Raw genomic sequence first — 18,892 nt, 5'->3', positions numbered from 1 at the left:
CTCTAGCCTGGGTGATAAGAGTGAAAATCTGTCTCAAAAACAAAACAAAACTACAAAGCCTCTCTCCTGAATACAGAATCAAGTCAAAACCAAGTCAGAATTACTTAGCATACCTTCCAACTCCCCATTGTATTTCATCGAACTTCCCTTTCTGCCTCACCTTCTGCCTCTGGATCTATGGCAGCCTGTGGCTCACCACACTAGACAGCTTGTTTATTTCGACTTGCTGTGTGTGTTTATGGCTTTGTACCTTACTCAGGCTTTTCTCTCAGTCAGGTACATCCTTCTAAATGCTCTTCATCTTTTTTTTTTTTTTCATTTGCTCATTCCAACAAAGATGTATTGAGTTGTACTCTGTGCCAGGTGCCAGGCTTGGGTGCTAGGTTACCATGGTAAGAAGGTAAATGATTGTTGCAAGGATCTTTATGTGAGTGAGAGGCATTTACAGTCTAGGGCCAAAACATCATCTCCTCTAGAATTCTCTGTTCTCTTTCCAGTTCTGAGATTCATCTTAGAACTCCCACAGTCTTCCTTCCCCCTTGCAGTCCCCTCCCCTCCCCTCCCCTCACCCTCCCCTCCCCTTCTCTCCCCTGCCCTCCCTTTTTTTTGAGAAAAGATCTTGTTCTGTAGCTTAGACTGGAATACAGTGGTGTGATTATAGCTCACTGCAGCCTCAAACTCCTGGCTCAAGTTATCCTTCTGCCTCAGCCTCTTGAGTAGCTGGAATGTCAGGTGCGTGTGACTATGCCAGGCTAATTTTAAAAAGGTGTTTTTTTTTTGTTTGTTTGTTTGTTTATTTTTAAATTAGAGACAGGGTCTCACTATGTTGCCCAGCTGGTCTCAAACTCCTGGCCTGAAGCAATCCTCCCACCTCGGCCTCCCAAAGTATTGAGATCACAGGCATTAGTGACCACAACTGGCAGTCCCATATTTCTTAAACCTTTCTCACAGCACATTCCACAGCCTTCCTTCCTTCTTTCCTTCCTTCCTTCCTTCCTCCTTCCTTCCTTCTTTCTTTCTCTTTCTTTCTCTTTCCTTCCTTCCTTCTTCCTTCCTTCCTTCTTTCCTTCCTCCTTCCTTCCTTCCTTCCTTCCTTCCTTCCTTCCTTCCTTCCTTCCTTCTTTCTTTCTTTCTCTCTCTCTCTCCCTCTCTCTCTCTCTCTCCTTCCCTCCCTCCCTCCTCCCTCCCTCACTTCCTTCCTTCCTTCCTTTTCTTTCTTGATGGAGTCTCGCTTTGTCGCCCAGCCTGGGTGCACTGGCGCTATCTTGGCTCACTGCAACCTCGCCTCCCGGGATGGAGCGATTCTCCTGCCTCAGCCTCCTAAGTAGCAGGGATTACAGGCACACGGCACCATGTCCAGCAAATCCATAACATACCTTTGAATCATGATTATTTGAGTTTGTATTATCTGCTTCCTGTAGGGAATGTATGAGTTCAGCTATGCATTGTATGGACACTAACAAAATGGTTGCATTTATCTGAATAAATGGATGAAGAAGTTAAAAAAAGTCTACATATTAGGTAGACCATATATATTGTATCTATTTGGGATAGTACAAATGATTAACAACTAAATTAAGAATTGAAAGAGCACTAACCTTACATATTCTTTAACAGTCAGTAGTTTTAGATAAAAAAAGACTTTCAGATGGGCAAAAAGCCTCCCTGCAGCCTGCGAAGATGTTAATTATAAGAAACAGCAATTTACATTATTTATAAGGAAGCTATTTACAGTACTTAGCCTTGTCAGACACAGTAGTTGCAGAGCTCCATTCTTTTATTACAGTGAAAAGAATAAAGCAAAGTGACAAGGAAGAAGATATTATAATGGCTGCATCTAATTACAAGGAAGATAACACCTCTAAAATGTTAAAAATGCCTTGAATTCAATTTATTTATTTTATTTTTATTATTTACTTTTTTTTTTGAGATGGGGTCTAGTTCTGTCACCCAGGCTGGAGTGCAGTGGCATGATCTCGGCTCACTGTAACCTCCACCTCCCAGGTTCAGGTGATTCTCCTGCCTGAGCCTCCTGAGTAGCTGGGATTACAGATGTCTGACACCACGCCCAGCTCATTTTTGTATTTTCAGTAGAGACGGGGTTTCAACCTGTTGGCTAGGCTGGTCTCAAACTCCTGATCTCAAGTGATTTGCCCATCTGAGCCTCCTGAAGTGCTGGCATTACAGGTGTGAGCCACCACACCCAGACAATTCAATTTAAACTAAATAAAGTGTAAACTTCCCTCTTATCATAATGATGATTCAGAATATAACACCCATTTAAATATTCAGACAAGCTTCCAAAAACTACTGCAAGCTAAGCATTGTTAGCTTTAGTGTGTGCAAGGAAGAAAGTGACTAAGATGCAATGTTTCATAATTCAGGTATTTGAATTTGCTTAGACACATTTTCTTTCACCAGTGACTTTGAAATATAAATGTCTGCCCTATGAGAACATTTGTTTGTGAGCGTAGCCAGATTAGAAGGAAAAACACCACTTTGTCTTCCATTTTTTTCTTTCCTCTTCTGTGACCACTTTAATTTTATCCTGCTGTTTCACTTTCATCAATATAATAAATACTACTCAGTGGCAAATTATACCAGTTTTTGATCTGCAATGGACAAGTCTGCCATGTTAGAACAAGAAAAAGATGAGAAAAAAGAGAATTTACCAAGCTGACTTTTAAAAACGCCTATTAATATTTTTGCAAATGCCCAGTGATGAATTATTTCTCTAGGACTACATTCTTTAAAGTCTTATAATTTTTATTGCTCACTTAGAGAACAAGACAAAATCTTTGTTGATCAAAGGATGATATCTACATCCTGATTAGAGAATTGGACTCCTACAGTGAGGTGTCATTGCATCTCACTGCTTGCCAGGAAGTTTCTCTGCCTATAATTAACTGCGCCGATGAGCAAAATTATCTTCCTTCAAAGAATATTAGGGTACAGTAGACATGACATATTAGGCCAGCCTCACAAATTAGCACAGGCCCACAGAGCCTGCATGAAATTAGGTCAGACTTGAAAGAGATCAGGCTGTGATCCAATAAGCTTCTTAGTCTGAAATGGAAAATTGGGTTCACAGGGTGTTAGGGTCACTGTCTTTATTTAAGTGTGATAGAACTGGTAACAATTTTCAGCGTTAAAGACGGATTTTTCTAAGCCACCAAATATTTCTGGTTCTTCTCTTAGATAATTTATTGTGTTGCATAATTTATAAGAAAAGAAGGTTCTCCATTTTCTCAATACTCATACTTTAATAAATTCAATTCTGACTTTTGCCTATAATAAATAGGGAAAGAATAAACTCCCCAAGTATTTCCCTGGAGGTCTGCAGTTTCCCCATCAGAAGCAAAGTCTCCTAAAATCCCCGTTTAAAATGCAAAGCATTTTGAGAGTGAACACTTCAGGCCACTAGTATGTATTAGTGTCCTATGGTTAAGGTTGAGCAAAATGTACATTAATTTAGAATACAAGATCATTAAAGTAAGGCTGGAATGTGCATAAATAGATATAATCATAATTATTAGAGGCACAGACATCATGTCCACAGTTACAGACCTCAAGGTACAAATAGAGTAAAGAGAATAGATCAGTTGCATATACAGTACTCCCCGGCTATCTGTGGGGGACTAGTTCCATGACACCTGCAGATACCAAAATCTATGGATGCTCAAGCCTCTGATATGAAATGCAGTAGTATTTGCATACAACTTATGCATATTCTTCAGGATGTTTTAAATCATCTCTAGATAACTAGTAATACCTAATATAGTATAAATGCTATGTAAATAGTTGTTGTATTTTTGTGTTATTTTTATTGTTGTATTGTTATTTCTAATTTTGTTCTGAATATTTACAGTCTGCAGTTGCTTGAATCCACAGATGAAGAATCTGAGATTTGGAAGGCCGACTGCATTTAATTCTGAAACTGCTTGTCAGATATTTCTCTAATTTCAATTTGATTAATAAGCTTTGTTTTGGTGAGTGATCAATACAGCCTCTTCATTTTGAGCACAGGTTTTGGAGTCACAAGCTGAGGACCTGGTCCCTGATACTACGACTGTACGCTGACCTTTGTCAAATGACTTAAACTCCTTGAGCCTTAGTTTCCTAAACTGTGAGATGGATATACTAATAGTATCCTAAGTTGTAAAGTAGTTATGATGATTAAATGAGATAAGTGAAAGTACATGTTTCAAATGCTTAATGCCTGACACACGTTAATGGTCATGGTCATCATCATTATCGTTTTAGCATGGATAAAGAGTATAGTCTGGATTTGTGACCTTAAATTTTTGGCTCTAATATTCGCCAGCGCTCTACTCATAACATTCTCTGTTTGCACTTCATACAGCGGTGCCAGCGCGCAGCCAGGCAACACCCTCAGGAGCATCATTCTTTTCTGGACCTGGTTCTTTCTCGCTCTGCCCTCCAGGGGCCGCTGTGTTTCTCGGAAAGCGCGCGGGATGCTCGGTTGCCACGAGACCGTCGCCAGGCAACCGCGTGTACACACACTCCAGACGGGCCGGGGAGCGTCAATATGGCGGCGCAGGGCGCCCCCTCGAGCTCTCCGTCAGACGACTCTACCGCCTCGGGGTCGCTGGCAGAACTGCCACCGACAGCGACCGCGACTTCGAGGTCGGCCCCAGAGTCGAAGGGGAGCTCCCGGAGCTCGCTGCTTCAGTGGACCTGCCCCGAGGACTCATTGCCCCTAGCCGTGTTTTATGGGCCGCTGGACGCGAAAAACCCGCTCCTGGCCTCTTGTGAGAAGGAGATCCGGGAGTTGTTAGGCTTTATGAGGAAAAAGAAGGCTTTAGCCACCACGGAGGAAGAGAAGCACGAATTCCGCCGGCGTTGGTAAGCGCTGGCGGGGCACTGGGGAGGGCGCTGGCCAAAGCGCTGGCGGGGCACTGGGGAGGGCCCCGCAGAGGGCTTGAGGATGCAGGTGGTGGCCCCAGAGCTGGTTCAGCGTTGCGGACGCAGGGGCTGCCTGAAGGGCCCAGGAGAGATAAACAGAGTTTAAGAGGTGGAGACTCGTCACTCTTAACAATCCTTAATTCCTGAGAGATGTTATATCTTGGCTTCCTGCCCAGGTCAAAATAAAAATTTACACAGAAAGGTTTCATAACTCACTATTTGTTATTTGACCAGAAAAGAAAGATGGTAAGATAAGCAGGAAAGAACCTTAAAAAGAGTTCGTAGTTTGCAGTAATAACATGGTGATAGAACTCCCAAAAGGTAAACAGTTGCGCAGAATGAATCACAAAATAAAAAAAAGTCACTGTAATCCTAATAACAATATAAGAAGGAATTAAAGTGCACATGTTCACGGGATGACATACTTCTTTGTATCAAGAGCTAACTTCATGAACCTAATCTACCTCGAAGTTATTCCTTTTTCTCCATATACAAATTTTATATGCTTATAACATGAAAAGTTGTGAAACCCTTGAGTGAGCCAAAAATTTATACTTGAATACAAAATACAAAAATTAGCTGGGCGTGGTGGCACATGCCTGTACTCCCAGCTACTTAGGAGGCTGAGGCAGGATAATTGCTTGAACCTGGGAGGCAGAAGCTGCAGTGAGCTGGGATGACACCACTACACCCCAACCTAGGCGACAGGCAGAGCAAGACTCTCAAAAAAAAAAAAAAAAAAAAAATTTCTGTTATGCATTTAACAACTATTATTGAGCACATACTGTATATCAAGTACTATTCAAGGAACTAGGAAACCATCAAGTTAACAAAACATAAAAATCCATGTCCTTATGGAGCATATATTTTTGTGAATATAAACAACCACTAAACAAATATGTAAGTAAATAATTTTACAAGGAGAAGACTGCTAGGGAGAAAAATAGAACAGGGAATCGTGATGGAGGATATGAGATGAATGTTGCAATTTTATCTTTTTTTTGAGACAGGGTGTCACTCTTGCACAGGCTGGTGTGCAGTGGCTCAATCCTGGCTCATTGAAACGTTGAACTCAGGGGCTCAAGGGATCCTCCCACCTTGACCTCCCGAAGTATTGGATTACAGGCATGAGCTACTGCACCTGGCCTGAGTGTTGCAATTTTAAATGGGGTGGTGGGAAGCATGGTTAGGAAAGGTCAGGAAAAGTCACTTTTGAGAATGATGAGAAAGATATATGGGAACAATTGATGAGGATTTTTGTGCACAGAGTAGGTCACACAGGGAGAATGGCAGATGGGAAAGACCTGGGGTGGAATTGTGATTGTGGGAAGAGCAAGAGGGAGGGAGATCAAGAGTTTATAATTTTATAAAAATTGAGATGTGATTCAGCATCCAGGTGGAGCTACTATATAGGTAATTGGACATTTGAATCTGGAAGTCAGATGAGATATACATTTGGGATTCATATGATATTTAAATCATGACACCTGATGAATAGCTAAGAGAGTGTGTGTGTAAATGGAGAAGGGAAGAGTCCAAGGATTGAGCTCTGGGATGCTCCAGCATGAACAGGGAGAGGCAATAAGAAGAAACCAACAGAGACTAAGGAGGAGTGGCCAATGGAAAACCATTAAGTGCCTGGTGTACTAGAAGCAGGTAGAGAAGGTATTTCAGGAAGAAAGGAATGATCAGCTGTGGTAAATTCTGCTGACTGACCAAGTAAGATGAGAACCAAGAATTGACCAAGGAAAGTCCATTATATACCTACCCTATATGCTTTATTTATTTATTTATTTATTGAGAGGGAGTTTTACTCTGTACCCCAGGCTGGAGTGCAGTGCCGCGATCTCAGCTTACTGCAGCCTCTGCCTCCTGGGTTTCAGCGATTCTTGTGCCTCAGCCTCCGAGTAGCTGGGACTACAGGCGCCTGCCACCACGCCAGCTAATTTTTGTATTTTTAGTAGAGACGGGGTTTCGCCATGTTGGCCAGGCTAGTCTGGAACTCCTGACCTCAGGAGATCCACCTGCCTTGGCCTCCTCAATTGCTGGGGTTACAGGCGTGAGCCACTGTGCTCAGTTTATACATTTATATTTAAATAGTTTCCATCTTTGAATTTCATCTACCCATCTCCACTACCAGCATTCCAGTCCAGACCACCACCATTTCACATCTTCCCTGCAGCCACTCTGTCTCAAATCTATCCTTCACCTAGCAGTCAGGATGATCTTTGTAAATCTTATCTAAAGTCTTTCTATTGCTTCCCATTGCTTTTGGAATAAACTTAAGAATTCTGATACTCTGCAAGGGCTGAGGTGTTGACCCTGCCTGCCTTTCTCAGCTCTCTTCTCTTCTCTTCTCTCTCAGGACTTTCCAGAGAAACAGGTCCTACTGTTTCTCACCCCAGAGCCTTTATATTTGCTATCTTTGTTGTCTGAATGTTCTTCCCTAAGCTTTTCAAAAATCTGTCTCCTTCTCTTTTTTCAGGCCTCAGCTCAGTTGTCACCTTCTTAGAGTGGCCTTTCCTGTCTAATGCAGATTCACTCATAGGTTTATATTTTTTAATTGATTTGTTTTCTTGTGCATTGTTTGTCTCATTAGGATGTAAGCTCCCTGGTGACTTTGGATAATGTGTCTCTCTTTCATTGCTGTATTTCTGGCACTAAGCCTGGGGATTGGGACATAGTAAACATTCAATAAATATTTAGTATTGAAAGAATTAAAGAGTTATTATCCTTGGCCTGGTGCAGTGGCTTACGCCTGTAATCCCAGCATTCTGGGAGGCCGAGGCGGGCAGATCACCTGCGGTCAGGAGTTCGAGATCAGCCTGGCCAACATGTAGAAATTCTGTCTCTACTAAAAAATACAAAAATTAGCCGGGCGTGGTGGTGTGCGCTTGTAATCCCAGCTATTCAGGAGGCTGAGGCATGAGAATCGCTTGAACCGGGGAGGTGGAGGTTGCTGGTGTGCCGAGATCATGCCACTGCACTCCAGCCTGGGTGACAGAATGGGACTCAGTCTCAAAAAAAAAAAAAGTTATTATCTTTATATTCTCAGTAATTGTGAATATTGCATATAGGAAAGTAGACATGGGCCAGTCTATGTACAGTATCTGTGCCATCTTTAACAAGACTGTAAGAATCACAAGCGTTGGATTGACACATGCCTTAACAGTCCAACCTCTCACATAATTTTGGCCTTTATTTATACAATAATTTTTAATGAGTGCCTGCTATGTGTGAGGCAATGTACTAGACACTGGTTACACAGTGGTGAACAAAATAGATATGGGAGTCAGTATTCATGGAGCTTATAGTCTAGAGAGGGAGATAGACATTCAGTCAGTCATTAGTAAATATGCAAACAAGAAATGCTATGAAAGTAACTGCTGAACACTTATATGTGTCAGGCATCCTACTAGGCACTGTGGCTACAGCAGTGAACCAGACAAAAATCTCTGCCTTCTTAGAGTTTATAGTCTAGAGAGGGAACTAGACAATAAGCATCAATTACGTGTATTTTATGGTAATTTAGGAATGATAAATGCTGCCGGGCGCAGTGGCTCATGCCTGTAATCCTAGCAGTTTGAGAGGCTTAGGCAGGTGGATCACGAGGTCAGGTGTTCGAGACCAACCTGGCCAACATAATGAAACCCTGTCTCTACGAAAAATACAAAAATTAGCCAGGCGTGGTGGCGGGTACCTGCAATCCCAGCTACTCGGGAGGCCAAGGCAGGAGAATCACTTGAACCTGGGAAGCGGAGGTTGCATTGAGCCGAGATTGCGCCACTGCACTCCAGCTCAACAGAGTGAGACTCTGTCTCAAACAAACAAACAAACAAACAAACAAAAAACCAAAGAAATGATACATGCTAGAGAGAAAAAGAAGATACTCTATTCCTATTAGAAATTTAAAAAAAAGAAAAAGGAAAAGAGAAGAGGTTACAGAGTGGAAGACAGGAAGTTGCAGTTTTCGTTAAGGTGGTCAGAGTAGATGACACTTAAAGCAGAGGCTTAAAGAGAATGTAGTGGGGACTTGCTTTTGAATGAGTGATAAGTGAGGTGCCATTAAGCTGAGATTAGGAGGACACCAGGGATTTGACTAGCCAAATGGAGAGGATGAATAGGGGGACAAGAACGCAAGAAGATCCTTGGCAGAACAGATCCATTCCTACTTCAGAGGAATGGACAGAATCCCACTTAGCAGAAGCACAGTGAAAGAGGTACAACAGTATGAGGTGAGATTTAGAGGAATAATAGGGCTTTGGATGGTTTTAGAGGCCATTTTAAAGAGTTTGCATTTATTCCATTGGATAGTTTTGCAGAAGGATTATGTAATTTTTTTTTTTTTTTTTTTTTGAGACAGTCTCACTCTGTCGACAAGGCTGGAATGCAGTGGCACAATCTCAGCTTACTGCAACCTCTGCCTCCCGGGTTCAAGCGATTCTCCTGCCTCAGCCTCCTGAGTAGCTGGGATTACAGGCTCATGCCACCACACCTGGCTAATTTTTGTGTTTTTAGTAGAGACAGGGTTTCACTGTGTTGGCCAGGCTGGTCTCAAACTCCTGACCTCGAGTGATCCACCCGCCTCAGCCTCCCAAAGTGCTGGGATTACAGGTGTGAGCCACCATGCACAGCCTAATTTTTGTTTTAAGATATTATTCTGATGATCATATCCAAAGGGAACAAGAATAGCAGTGTAGAGACCAGTTAGGAGTACAGGAGGTAGGAGTCGCTTTTATAATATATTTGACAGATGGTTATTATTATTATTTTTTGAGACAGTCTCACTCTGTCGCCAGGCTGGAGTGCAGTGATGTGATATTGGCTCACTGCAATTTCTGCCTCCCAGATTCAAGTGATTCTCCTGCCTCAGCCTCTTGAGTAGCTGGGACTACAGATGCGAGCTACCACACCCAGCTAATTTTTGTATTTTTAGTAAAGACAGGGTTTCACCATGTTGGTCAGGATGGTCTCAATCTCTTGACCTCATGATCCGCCGGCTTTGACCTCCCAAAGTGTTGGGATTACAGGTGTGAGCCACTGCGCCCAGCCGACAGATGATTATTTTTTATATCAAAATGTGTTTCTCCTTATAACTATGGTAACTTCCATAAGCATAAATTTCATAGTATTTAAAATATAAATTATTGTCATACCAGAAATGTCTTTAAATAAGAGCGTGATACATTTTTAAAAAATGTGCTTTTGCTATAAGCACATAAGATTGAGGTATTGAAGTATTCTGCTTATACAGTTATGATTTTCTTTTCTTTCTGTCTCTCTCTCTCTCTCTCTCTCTCTCTCTCTCGTCTCTCTTTCTCTCTTTCTTTCTTTTTTTGAGACAGTGTCTTGCTCTGTCGCCCAGGCTGGAGTGCAGTAGCCGGATCTTGGCTCACTGCTACGTCTGCCTCCTGGGTTCAGTCAATTAGACGATTCACGTGCCTCAGCCTCCTTGGTATCTGTACTATAGGTGCGTGTCACCACACCCAGCTAATTTTTGTTTTTTTTTAGTAGAGACAGGGTTTTGTGATGTTTCCCAGGCTGGTCTTGAACTCCTGACCTCAAGCGATCTGCCCACCTTGGCCTCCCAAAGTGCTGGGATTACAGGCGTGAGCCATCGCACCTGGATGATTTTCTATTTTAGAACATTTTACATATGTAGCAACAGTCAGCAATCCCAAGTACATTAACATTTTTTTCTCAAATGATGTACATTCTATAGTATATATTATATATTTTTGGTTTAAGCATTATGTAAGCTATTCCCAATGAGCAGCCTTAACCTGAACTTAGAGTTCAACAAAAAAGACATTTTTTCTTTCTTATTATATAATCTTGATTGATTTAACAAAGCTGATATTTTTCTTTTATGAGTAACAAGCCTAGTCATCATTATCTCATCTGTAAGGTTTAGAAGAATTAATTATTTCATCTACATAATTTAAGAATTCTAGTAAGAAATGGTGAATTTCTTGGATTCATTATATTTATTCAAATACCATGGCATTTCATGAAGCATCAAATGAAAGTGAAAGAAGTAATAAAGCAAACAAAACACCTCTCCCCTTTTAAATGTCTGTGGTTTATATTTGCCATATTTATTTGGCATTGTTATTTGTTACTTGGTACATGCATATATTTTTCTACCTAAATATAGGATTAATCAGTTCAGTTCGTGAAGGAGGAATGCATTGCGTCCTTCACTCAATCAGTGACTCAATCAATATTATTTAATTACCCAAATTAATTAATTGACAGGTTTCTGTTTAGATGTTTCATTATTACTCCAACACGTACATCATAAGTATTACAGCCATCTTCAGTTCTTAAGTTTAGGTCCTGTATTAGCCAGCTCAGGTTGCCATAACAAAATACTATAGACCAGGTGGCTTAAACAACAGACATTTATTTATTTTTCACAGTCTGAAGGCTGGAAGTCCCAGATCAAGATCCAGCAGGATTGGTTTCTCATGAGGACTCCTCTCCTGGTTTGTGGAAGACTGCTTTGCCCTCAAGCATGGAGACTAAACAATTTATGACCATATCATAAAAGAGCAAGCTCTCTGGAGTCTCTTCTTGTAGGGACATTAATTCCATCAGGCCAGGGTACTAACCTTATGATTTCATTTAACCTTAATTGCTTCCTTAGAGGTCCTGTTTCCAAATACAACCACACTGGGGGTTAGGATTTCAACATATGAATTGGCGGGCAGTGGGGGAGAGGTCACAAACATTCAGTCTTATCTAGAAATTTATGAGATAGGATTGGACACCTGTTAGGGGATATTTGGATTTTTCCTAGAGGCATATATAATTTCTGGGAGAGAGGAAAGAAATAAATGTTAACGAAATGAATGAATAAAATAGGCAATGATCTGCTACCGTTTGAAACTCTGGTTAGAAAGCATTTTGAAAATACTGTTTGTTTTGTTTTTGTTTTACTTGGTGGAGGGAAGTATAGCTCTAAGTGGATTGACTGGCTGTTTGAACCCTGAGCCCTTCACAGGAAAAAATAAAACAAGAACAAAGAATGTTTTCTTCCCTATCATTCATTCATTCATTCATTCATCTTTCAGCAGATATTTATTGAGTACCTACATGCAGTAGGTATTCACTACTGTTGGGCCTGGGCAATGAATAATATTGTTGAGGTCCTTGACCTCAGGGAGTTTACTTTCCAGAGGACTGGAAAGCTCATTCATATAGTCGTTAAGATCATAGATGCACTGAGCCTCAGCTTCATCAGCTGTATCTTTGGGATATTGATATTACCTTTCTTGGGGTTGTTGTGAAAATGAAGTGAAAAAAGGTACGCATATAGGCAAAAGACCCGAAATAGCCAACACAGCATTGAAGGAGAAGAAGAAAGTTGGAGGACTGACACGACTCAATTTCAAGACTTGCTGTAAAGCTACAGTATTCAAGATAGTGTGACATTGGTGAAAGAATAGACAAATCCGTGGAACAACATACGCAGCTTAGACATAGACTCACATAAATATAGTCAACTTGTTAGGGAAACAGGAGCATAGGAGAACCAGAGTAATGGCATTTTAAAATCAACTCCATCTTAAAATTAGCAGGGCACGTTCCTTGCCAGGCGTGACCCATAATTTTTTACATTTGAAGTAAATTTGTCATAAATTTTTTACAGTTGAAGAAACAGCCTAAAGATGCCTGCAAAGACAAACACCTACAATAGCAGAAGGTCCACATGTCCCAATACCCATAACAATATATGCCTTCAAGATAATTATAGCTATGCCTTGATGTACTGCACATGAAAATGTTGAGGATAGTTTCCTTTAAATCAACAGAGTAATAAATTTTGTCACACTGTTGGCCTACCTGCATGTATACCTAACTTAGCCTGGCTTTTTACATAGATAAGACCCCTATATGAGAAGAGTTTAAAACAAAGAGAGTGTGTTCATCTTCCTGCTTTCTGAGGTTGCCCGACTGTGTAACTAAATAGCTTTCAATAAATGATCTCTTCCCACTGCACTCTGTGACTTGTCTTGAATTCCTTCTTGTGCGAGATTCAAGAGTCCTCTCTTGGGGTCTGGATCAAAACCCCTTTTCTGGCAACAAACTGATATTTGGCAAGTGAGCAAAGTCAATTCAATGGAGAACAGCATCTTCAGTAAATGGTCCTGGAACAACTGGATATCCACATGCCAAAAAATGAATCTAGATGCAGACCGTACGCCCTTCACAAAAATTAACTCAAAATGGATCACCTACCTAAATATAAAATGCAGTTATTATGAAACTCCTGGCCAGGGACCATGGCTCACGCCTGTAATCCCAGCACTTGGGGAGGCTGAGGCAGGCAGATCACAAGATCAAGAGATCGAGACCATCCTGGTCAACATGGTGAAAACCCATCTCTACTAAAAATACAAAAATTAGCTGAGTGTGGTGGTGCGTGCCTGTAGTCCCAGCTACTTGGGAGGCTGAAGCAGGAGAATCACTTGAATCTAGGAGGCAGAGGTTGCAGTGAGCTGAGATGGCGCCACTGCATTCCAGCCTGGTGACAGAGCAAGACTCTGTCTCAAAACAAAAAATAAAAAATAAAGAAACTCCTAGTAGATAACATAGGAGAGAATCTAGGTGACTTTGGGTTTGGTGATGACTTTGAATATACAGTACCAAGGCATGATCCATGAAAGAAAGAATTGATAAGTTGAACTTCATTAAAGTTCAAAATTACTGCTCTATGAAAGATACTGTCAAGGGAATGAAAGGATAAGCCACAAATTGGGAGAAAATATTTGCAAAAGACTTATTTGATAAAGGACTGTTATCCAAAGTATACAAAGAACTCTGAAAACTCAGCAATAACAACAACCTGATTTTACTTTTAAAAAAAATTTTATTTATTTATTTATTTACTGATTTTTTTGAGATGAAGTCTTGCTCTTTTGCCCAGGCTGGAGTGCAGTGGCCTGATCTCAGCTCACTGCAGCCTCCACCTCATGAGTTCAGATGATTATCTTCCTGAGTAGCTGGGACTACAGGTGTGTGCCACCATGCCTGGCTAATTTTTGTATTTTTAGTAGAGACGAGGTTTCACCGTGTTCACCATGTTGGACAGGCTGGTCTCAAACTCCTGACCTCAAGTGATCCACCTGTCTCAGCCTCCCAAAGTGGTGGGATTACGGGTGTGAGCCACTGTGTCTGGCCAACAACCTGATTTTAAAAATGGGCCAAAGACTTTAACAGACACCTCACCAAAGAAGATACACAGATGGCAAATAAACATATGAAAATATGTTCCACATCATATGTAATCAGGTGAATGCAAGTTAAAGCAACAATGAGATACCCTTCATGCCTATTAGGAAGGCTAAAATCTAGAACACTGACAACACCAAATGCTGGGAAGGATGTAGAGCAGGGAATTCTCTCATTCATTGCTGGTGGAAATGCAAAATAGTACAGCCACTTTGGAAGACAGGTGGTTTCTTACAGAATTAAACATATTCTTACCATAACATTCACCCCTTGTGCTCCTTGGTATTTATCCAAAGGAATTGAAAACTTATGTCCATATAAAAACCTGAACATCGGGCCTGGTGCGGTGACTCATGCCTGTAGTGCTAGCACTTTGGGAGGCCTAGGTGGGTGGATTACCTGAGGTCAGGAATTTGAGACCAGCCTGGCCAACATGGCAAAACCCTGTCTCTACTAAAAATACAAAAATCAGCCAGGTATGGTGGTGCACGCCTGTAATCCCAGCTACTCGGGAGGCAGAGGAAGGAGAATTGCTTGAACTCCGGAGGTGGAGGTTGCAGTGAGCCAAGATCGTGCCACTGCACTCCAGCCTGCGCAACAGGAGCAAGACTCTATCTCAAAAAACAAAACAAAACAAAACACAAAAACCCCTGCACATCAGTATTTCTGGCAGCCTTTTTCATAATTGCCAAAACTTGTAAGCAACCAAGATGTCATTCAGCATGTGAGTGTATAAACTGTGATGCATCCAGACAATGGAATATTATTCAGTGCTAAAAAGAAATGAGCTATCAAGCCATGAGAAGACATGGAGGAAACTTAGATGCATATTGCTAAGTGAAAGAAGCCAATCTGAAAAGGCTTCCTACTGTATGATTCCAACTGTATGACATTTTGGAAAAGGCAAAACTATGGAGACAGTAAAAATATCAGTGGTTAACAGAGATTGAGCGGGAAAGGAGGGATGAATAAGTGGAGCACAGAGGATTTTTAGGATAATGAATCTACTCTGTGATATTTTCACAGTGAATAGACATTATATACATTTGTCCAAACCCATGGAATGGATGACACCAACAGTGAACCCTAAACTATGGACTTTGGGTGATAATGATGTGTCAATGTAGGTTCATCATAACGAAGGTACCATTCTAGTGGAGTTGTTGATAATGGGGGAGGGCTGCGCATGTTTGGGGGCACAGGGTATATATATGGGAAATCTCAGTACCTTCTGCTCAATTCTGTTGTGAACTTAAAATTGCTCTATGAAGTAAAGTATCTAAAAAAAAAAAACATATGTAAAGAGCTGCAATCAATGCTTGGTACATAGGAAGCAATAATTTTAACTGTAATTACATTTATTGTTAATAATTGGAGATTAACAGTAAGGCACATTGGAAAGGCTTAGCACAAGGTAAGTTTTAAAGGATTGCTTGCAAATTAATTGAGGTTTCTTGCAGACTTTGACAATGTCGTTTTATTTTATGATTTTTACAGTGCCACTTCTTTGTTTAATATCTGGACTAAATACGCCCCCAGGCTGCCAGCAGACTATTACAACGAAAAGCTTCTGAAGGTTGGAGATAGCCTTTGTCAAATGAAAGTAAGTGCCTCTGGAGGAAAGAGAGCCAAAAAGAAATTCATTTGGCTAATTATTATTACAGTATTTAGTCTGATACCCTTCCTATTTTACATGTTTTGATTTTTCTCTTAGAAAAAAATAAATGAGTACATAAAAATTTTAATAAGGCACAGTAACTAAAAAAGTGTTTGCTTTTTAATTTTGTAGTTGAGATTTCCCAGAGGTGAGACATTCCTGGACAGCCAGGCAGCTGGCTGTGGATGGGCAGGAGTGTGGCCGTGTTCACAGAGGGTGTGGTAGGTGCACAACAGGAAATGCTGAATCATCGTGTTCCTACCTTATACAAAGGAGCCCAGACACCACTTCCTGTTGTTTTTCATATGGCTGGCCTTGCCCAGTGGTCAACCTTCAGGGCTCTTGGCCTTGCAGCTCTCTGTTGCCTGCTTCAGTGCCCTGTTTATTAAGCTCTTTCAACTGTTTCTTAATGTTTTGCTATATGTAATTATAATAGTCATTCCATACATACCCTGTTTCTTGCTCAGTATTGTATTCCAACTGAGTTTGTGTCCTACTTTTAGTTTCACCTGAATGTCTAGGGCTTGGAATGCTGTGGACTTGTTGACTTGGTTTGCTGAGACCACAGCATGGCTGGGTTTTCCATTAATGATCATGTGAGTTTCTCACTTAAACTCTGGCCTAGATCCAAATTATTCTAAATTATGTGAACATCAGACAATGGGATTTTAGGCCAGCTGTGGGCAGTGTTCAGTGTTTTCTCAATCTTCAGTTTCTCAACTTGATTTTTCCCCTCTGTTTCTATATTCTGGACTTTAATCCTCTTGGTCTGGGAGACACATTTACCAAATAGAGGATATGAGTGGTGGAACTTCATAATGATGAACTAAGATCTATTTTCTTCTGCCAAAAGTAGAGAATAACCATAGTTCCACATAAATGAACCATGGGTCTTAGAAACTTGAAAAACAGGGCTTGGTAAGCTACAGAAAAGAAACCCAGGTGAGATTCAACTTGTAAGCTTTATTCATGTAAGTGGAATAAGAGTTTTGACAAGAATTAGAAGCCAGCCCCCTCTCCATCCTTATACTTTTCAGTGTAAGAAGCTAGTAATACAATTAAAAAGCACAGTGTAGGGTTGTTTGAGAAATATCTGTGTGGGTGCAGTGGATATTGCTGGAGGGAAGGGAGGTGTATGTTAAAAGCTGATAAAGCAAGTTAAAGATGGTTAGTAGCTAAGGATTCAGAATGTTTTAGATAGAAAGGCCTAGATAGTATATTTTAATATTTAATTAAAAGAACAAAGGAAAAGTTTTATCTACTTTTCACTGAAAGAAATGTTGCCCAGGCTGGGCATGGTGGCTCACACCTGTAATCCCAGAACTTTGGTAGGCTGAGGAGGGCAGATTGCTTGAGCCCAGGAGTTTGAGACCAACCTGCCAACCTGGCAACATGGCAAAACACTGTCTCTTAAAAAAAAAAAAAAAAAAAGGTATGTATAATTCTGAAAACGAACTTGTTACTTTGGTTTCTAGGCTCTATTTTTATTTTAGTTGTAGTAAAGATTGTCTTGTGGAATATTTGTTTTAAACCTAGATTTGAATTTATATATGACTCAAGTTAGAGTAGAAAAGATTCAGGATTAATTAGTGAGCAAAAAACAAATCTATAATAGAAATTTAAATAAAACAGTGTTTGACTGAAGATGCCTCCCAAGGGGCTAGGTAACTGGACAGGCAGTTCACACTTGGGGCAGTTGCTTTTCCTGGGGATGAAGTTGCAGGAGAGGGAGCTGAGGAAGGGTTGCAAGTGACTCATTTTGAAAGGACTGCTTACATCCTCTGCTCTGAAACCCTCCAGGTAACTGAGCCCTGTGGGTTACAGAAATGGGGCATCTGATTCTGTTATGGGAACACAAGCATGACTTTGAATGAATAAAAATCCCACTGCTCAAATGCTTTTTATTTGTCCTGATGCAGCTTCAGAGTCTGTTGACAGATGAGAGGCAGGTAGCTCACCTCACTCTGCATTTGTTTCTTTTAGCTTCTCTTCTTTGGTTCCCTCTTTCTTCCTCTCTTCCTTCCTCTCTCCCTCCCTCTCCCTTCGTCTCCTTCCTCCCTGTCTGTCTCCTTCCCTTCCTTTCTCTTTCTTTCTCTCCCTCCCTTTATTTTTTATTTTATTTTTTCCCTCCTCCTTCCCTCCCTCTCTCTTTCTTCCTTTCCTTTCTTTTCCTTCCTTTCTTTCTCTCTATTTCCCTTCCTTTCTTTCTCCTTCCTTTCCTTTCCCCTTCTCTTCCCTTTTCTTTTCCTTTCCTATCCCTTCCTCTTCCTTCCCCTTCCTTCCCTCCTTCGTTCCTTCCTTCCTTCCTTCCTTCTTCCTTCCTTCCTTCCTTCCTCCCTCCTCCCTCCCTCCCTCCTCCCCTCCTTCCTTCCTTCCTCCCTCCCTCCCTCCCCTCCTTCCTTCCTCCCTCCCTCCCTCCCTCCTCCTTCCTTCCTTTCCCCCCCTTCCTCCCTCCCTCCCTCCCTCCCTTCCTCCCTCCCTTCCTCCCTCCCTTCCTTCGTCTCACTCACTCTTCCTTTCTTTTCTTTTTCAAGCCTATGAGGTATCAGAGAAGCAAGACTACTCATCCACCTCTCTGGGTATGTGGGTTACCATGATCTGATGATGCTGAATTTTGGAACCTGGATTTTGAGTATATGTAGGTATTACCACACACAGTGCCATAGTAAATATTCTCATCCTTGTGGTCATGATGGTCCCATCTCACATAGGCTCATTGTGAGGAGAATTAGATGAAATAATGCACATACATTGTATAGTGCAGTATCTGTCATATACTATGTTTTTGGAAAAATGGAGCCAGTAGTAATGGTATAATTGTAATAATTAACATTGATACTATTAGTAATAATATGAATATTACCTAACAATGATAAGCTAAATGATATTTTGGAATTTTAATCAAGTCCTCTTTTTATTTCAGGAATACAAACTGGCCCTTTTACAATGCTATGGAAGATATCTTCAGCAGTTCAATACCAATTTTGATGAGAATAAAGTGGATGTAACTCAATTCAAGGCTGCCTTTTTCCCAAAAGGCTTTAGAGATAAAACTGCTGGACTTACAGTAAG

The 18,892-nt window shown here is 41.0% G+C and overlaps 1 protein-coding gene across 1 annotated transcript in view; it reads left to right on the top strand.

Moving 5' to 3' along the window:
• The first annotated feature begins 4,401 nt into the window (after nucleotides 1-4,401).
• CFAP54 (cilia and flagella associated protein 54) overlaps nucleotides 4,402-18,892 on the top strand; it is a 373,684-nt gene continuing 359,193 nt past the window's right edge. The window contains exons 1-3 of the mRNA XM_033220975.1: nucleotides 4,402-4,866; nucleotides 15,661-15,766; nucleotides 18,744-18,887. Coding sequence (XP_033076866.1) covers nucleotides 4,550-4,866; nucleotides 15,661-15,766; nucleotides 18,744-18,887 — 567 coding nt within the window. The 5' untranslated portion in view covers nucleotides 4,402-4,549. The remainder of the gene's footprint in view (nucleotides 4,867-15,660; nucleotides 15,767-18,743; nucleotides 18,888-18,892) is intronic.

The sequence above is a fragment of the Trachypithecus francoisi genome, unplaced genomic scaffold, assembly GCF_009764315.1.
Source record: "Trachypithecus francoisi isolate TF-2019V2 unplaced genomic scaffold, Tfra_2.0 Lachesis_group11, whole genome shotgun sequence".
NCBI lineage: Eukaryota > Metazoa > Chordata > Mammalia > Primates > Cercopithecidae > Trachypithecus > Trachypithecus francoisi.
Note: the sequence above shows the minus strand (reverse complement) of the source record. Positions and strands in the feature narration are given on the sequence as shown.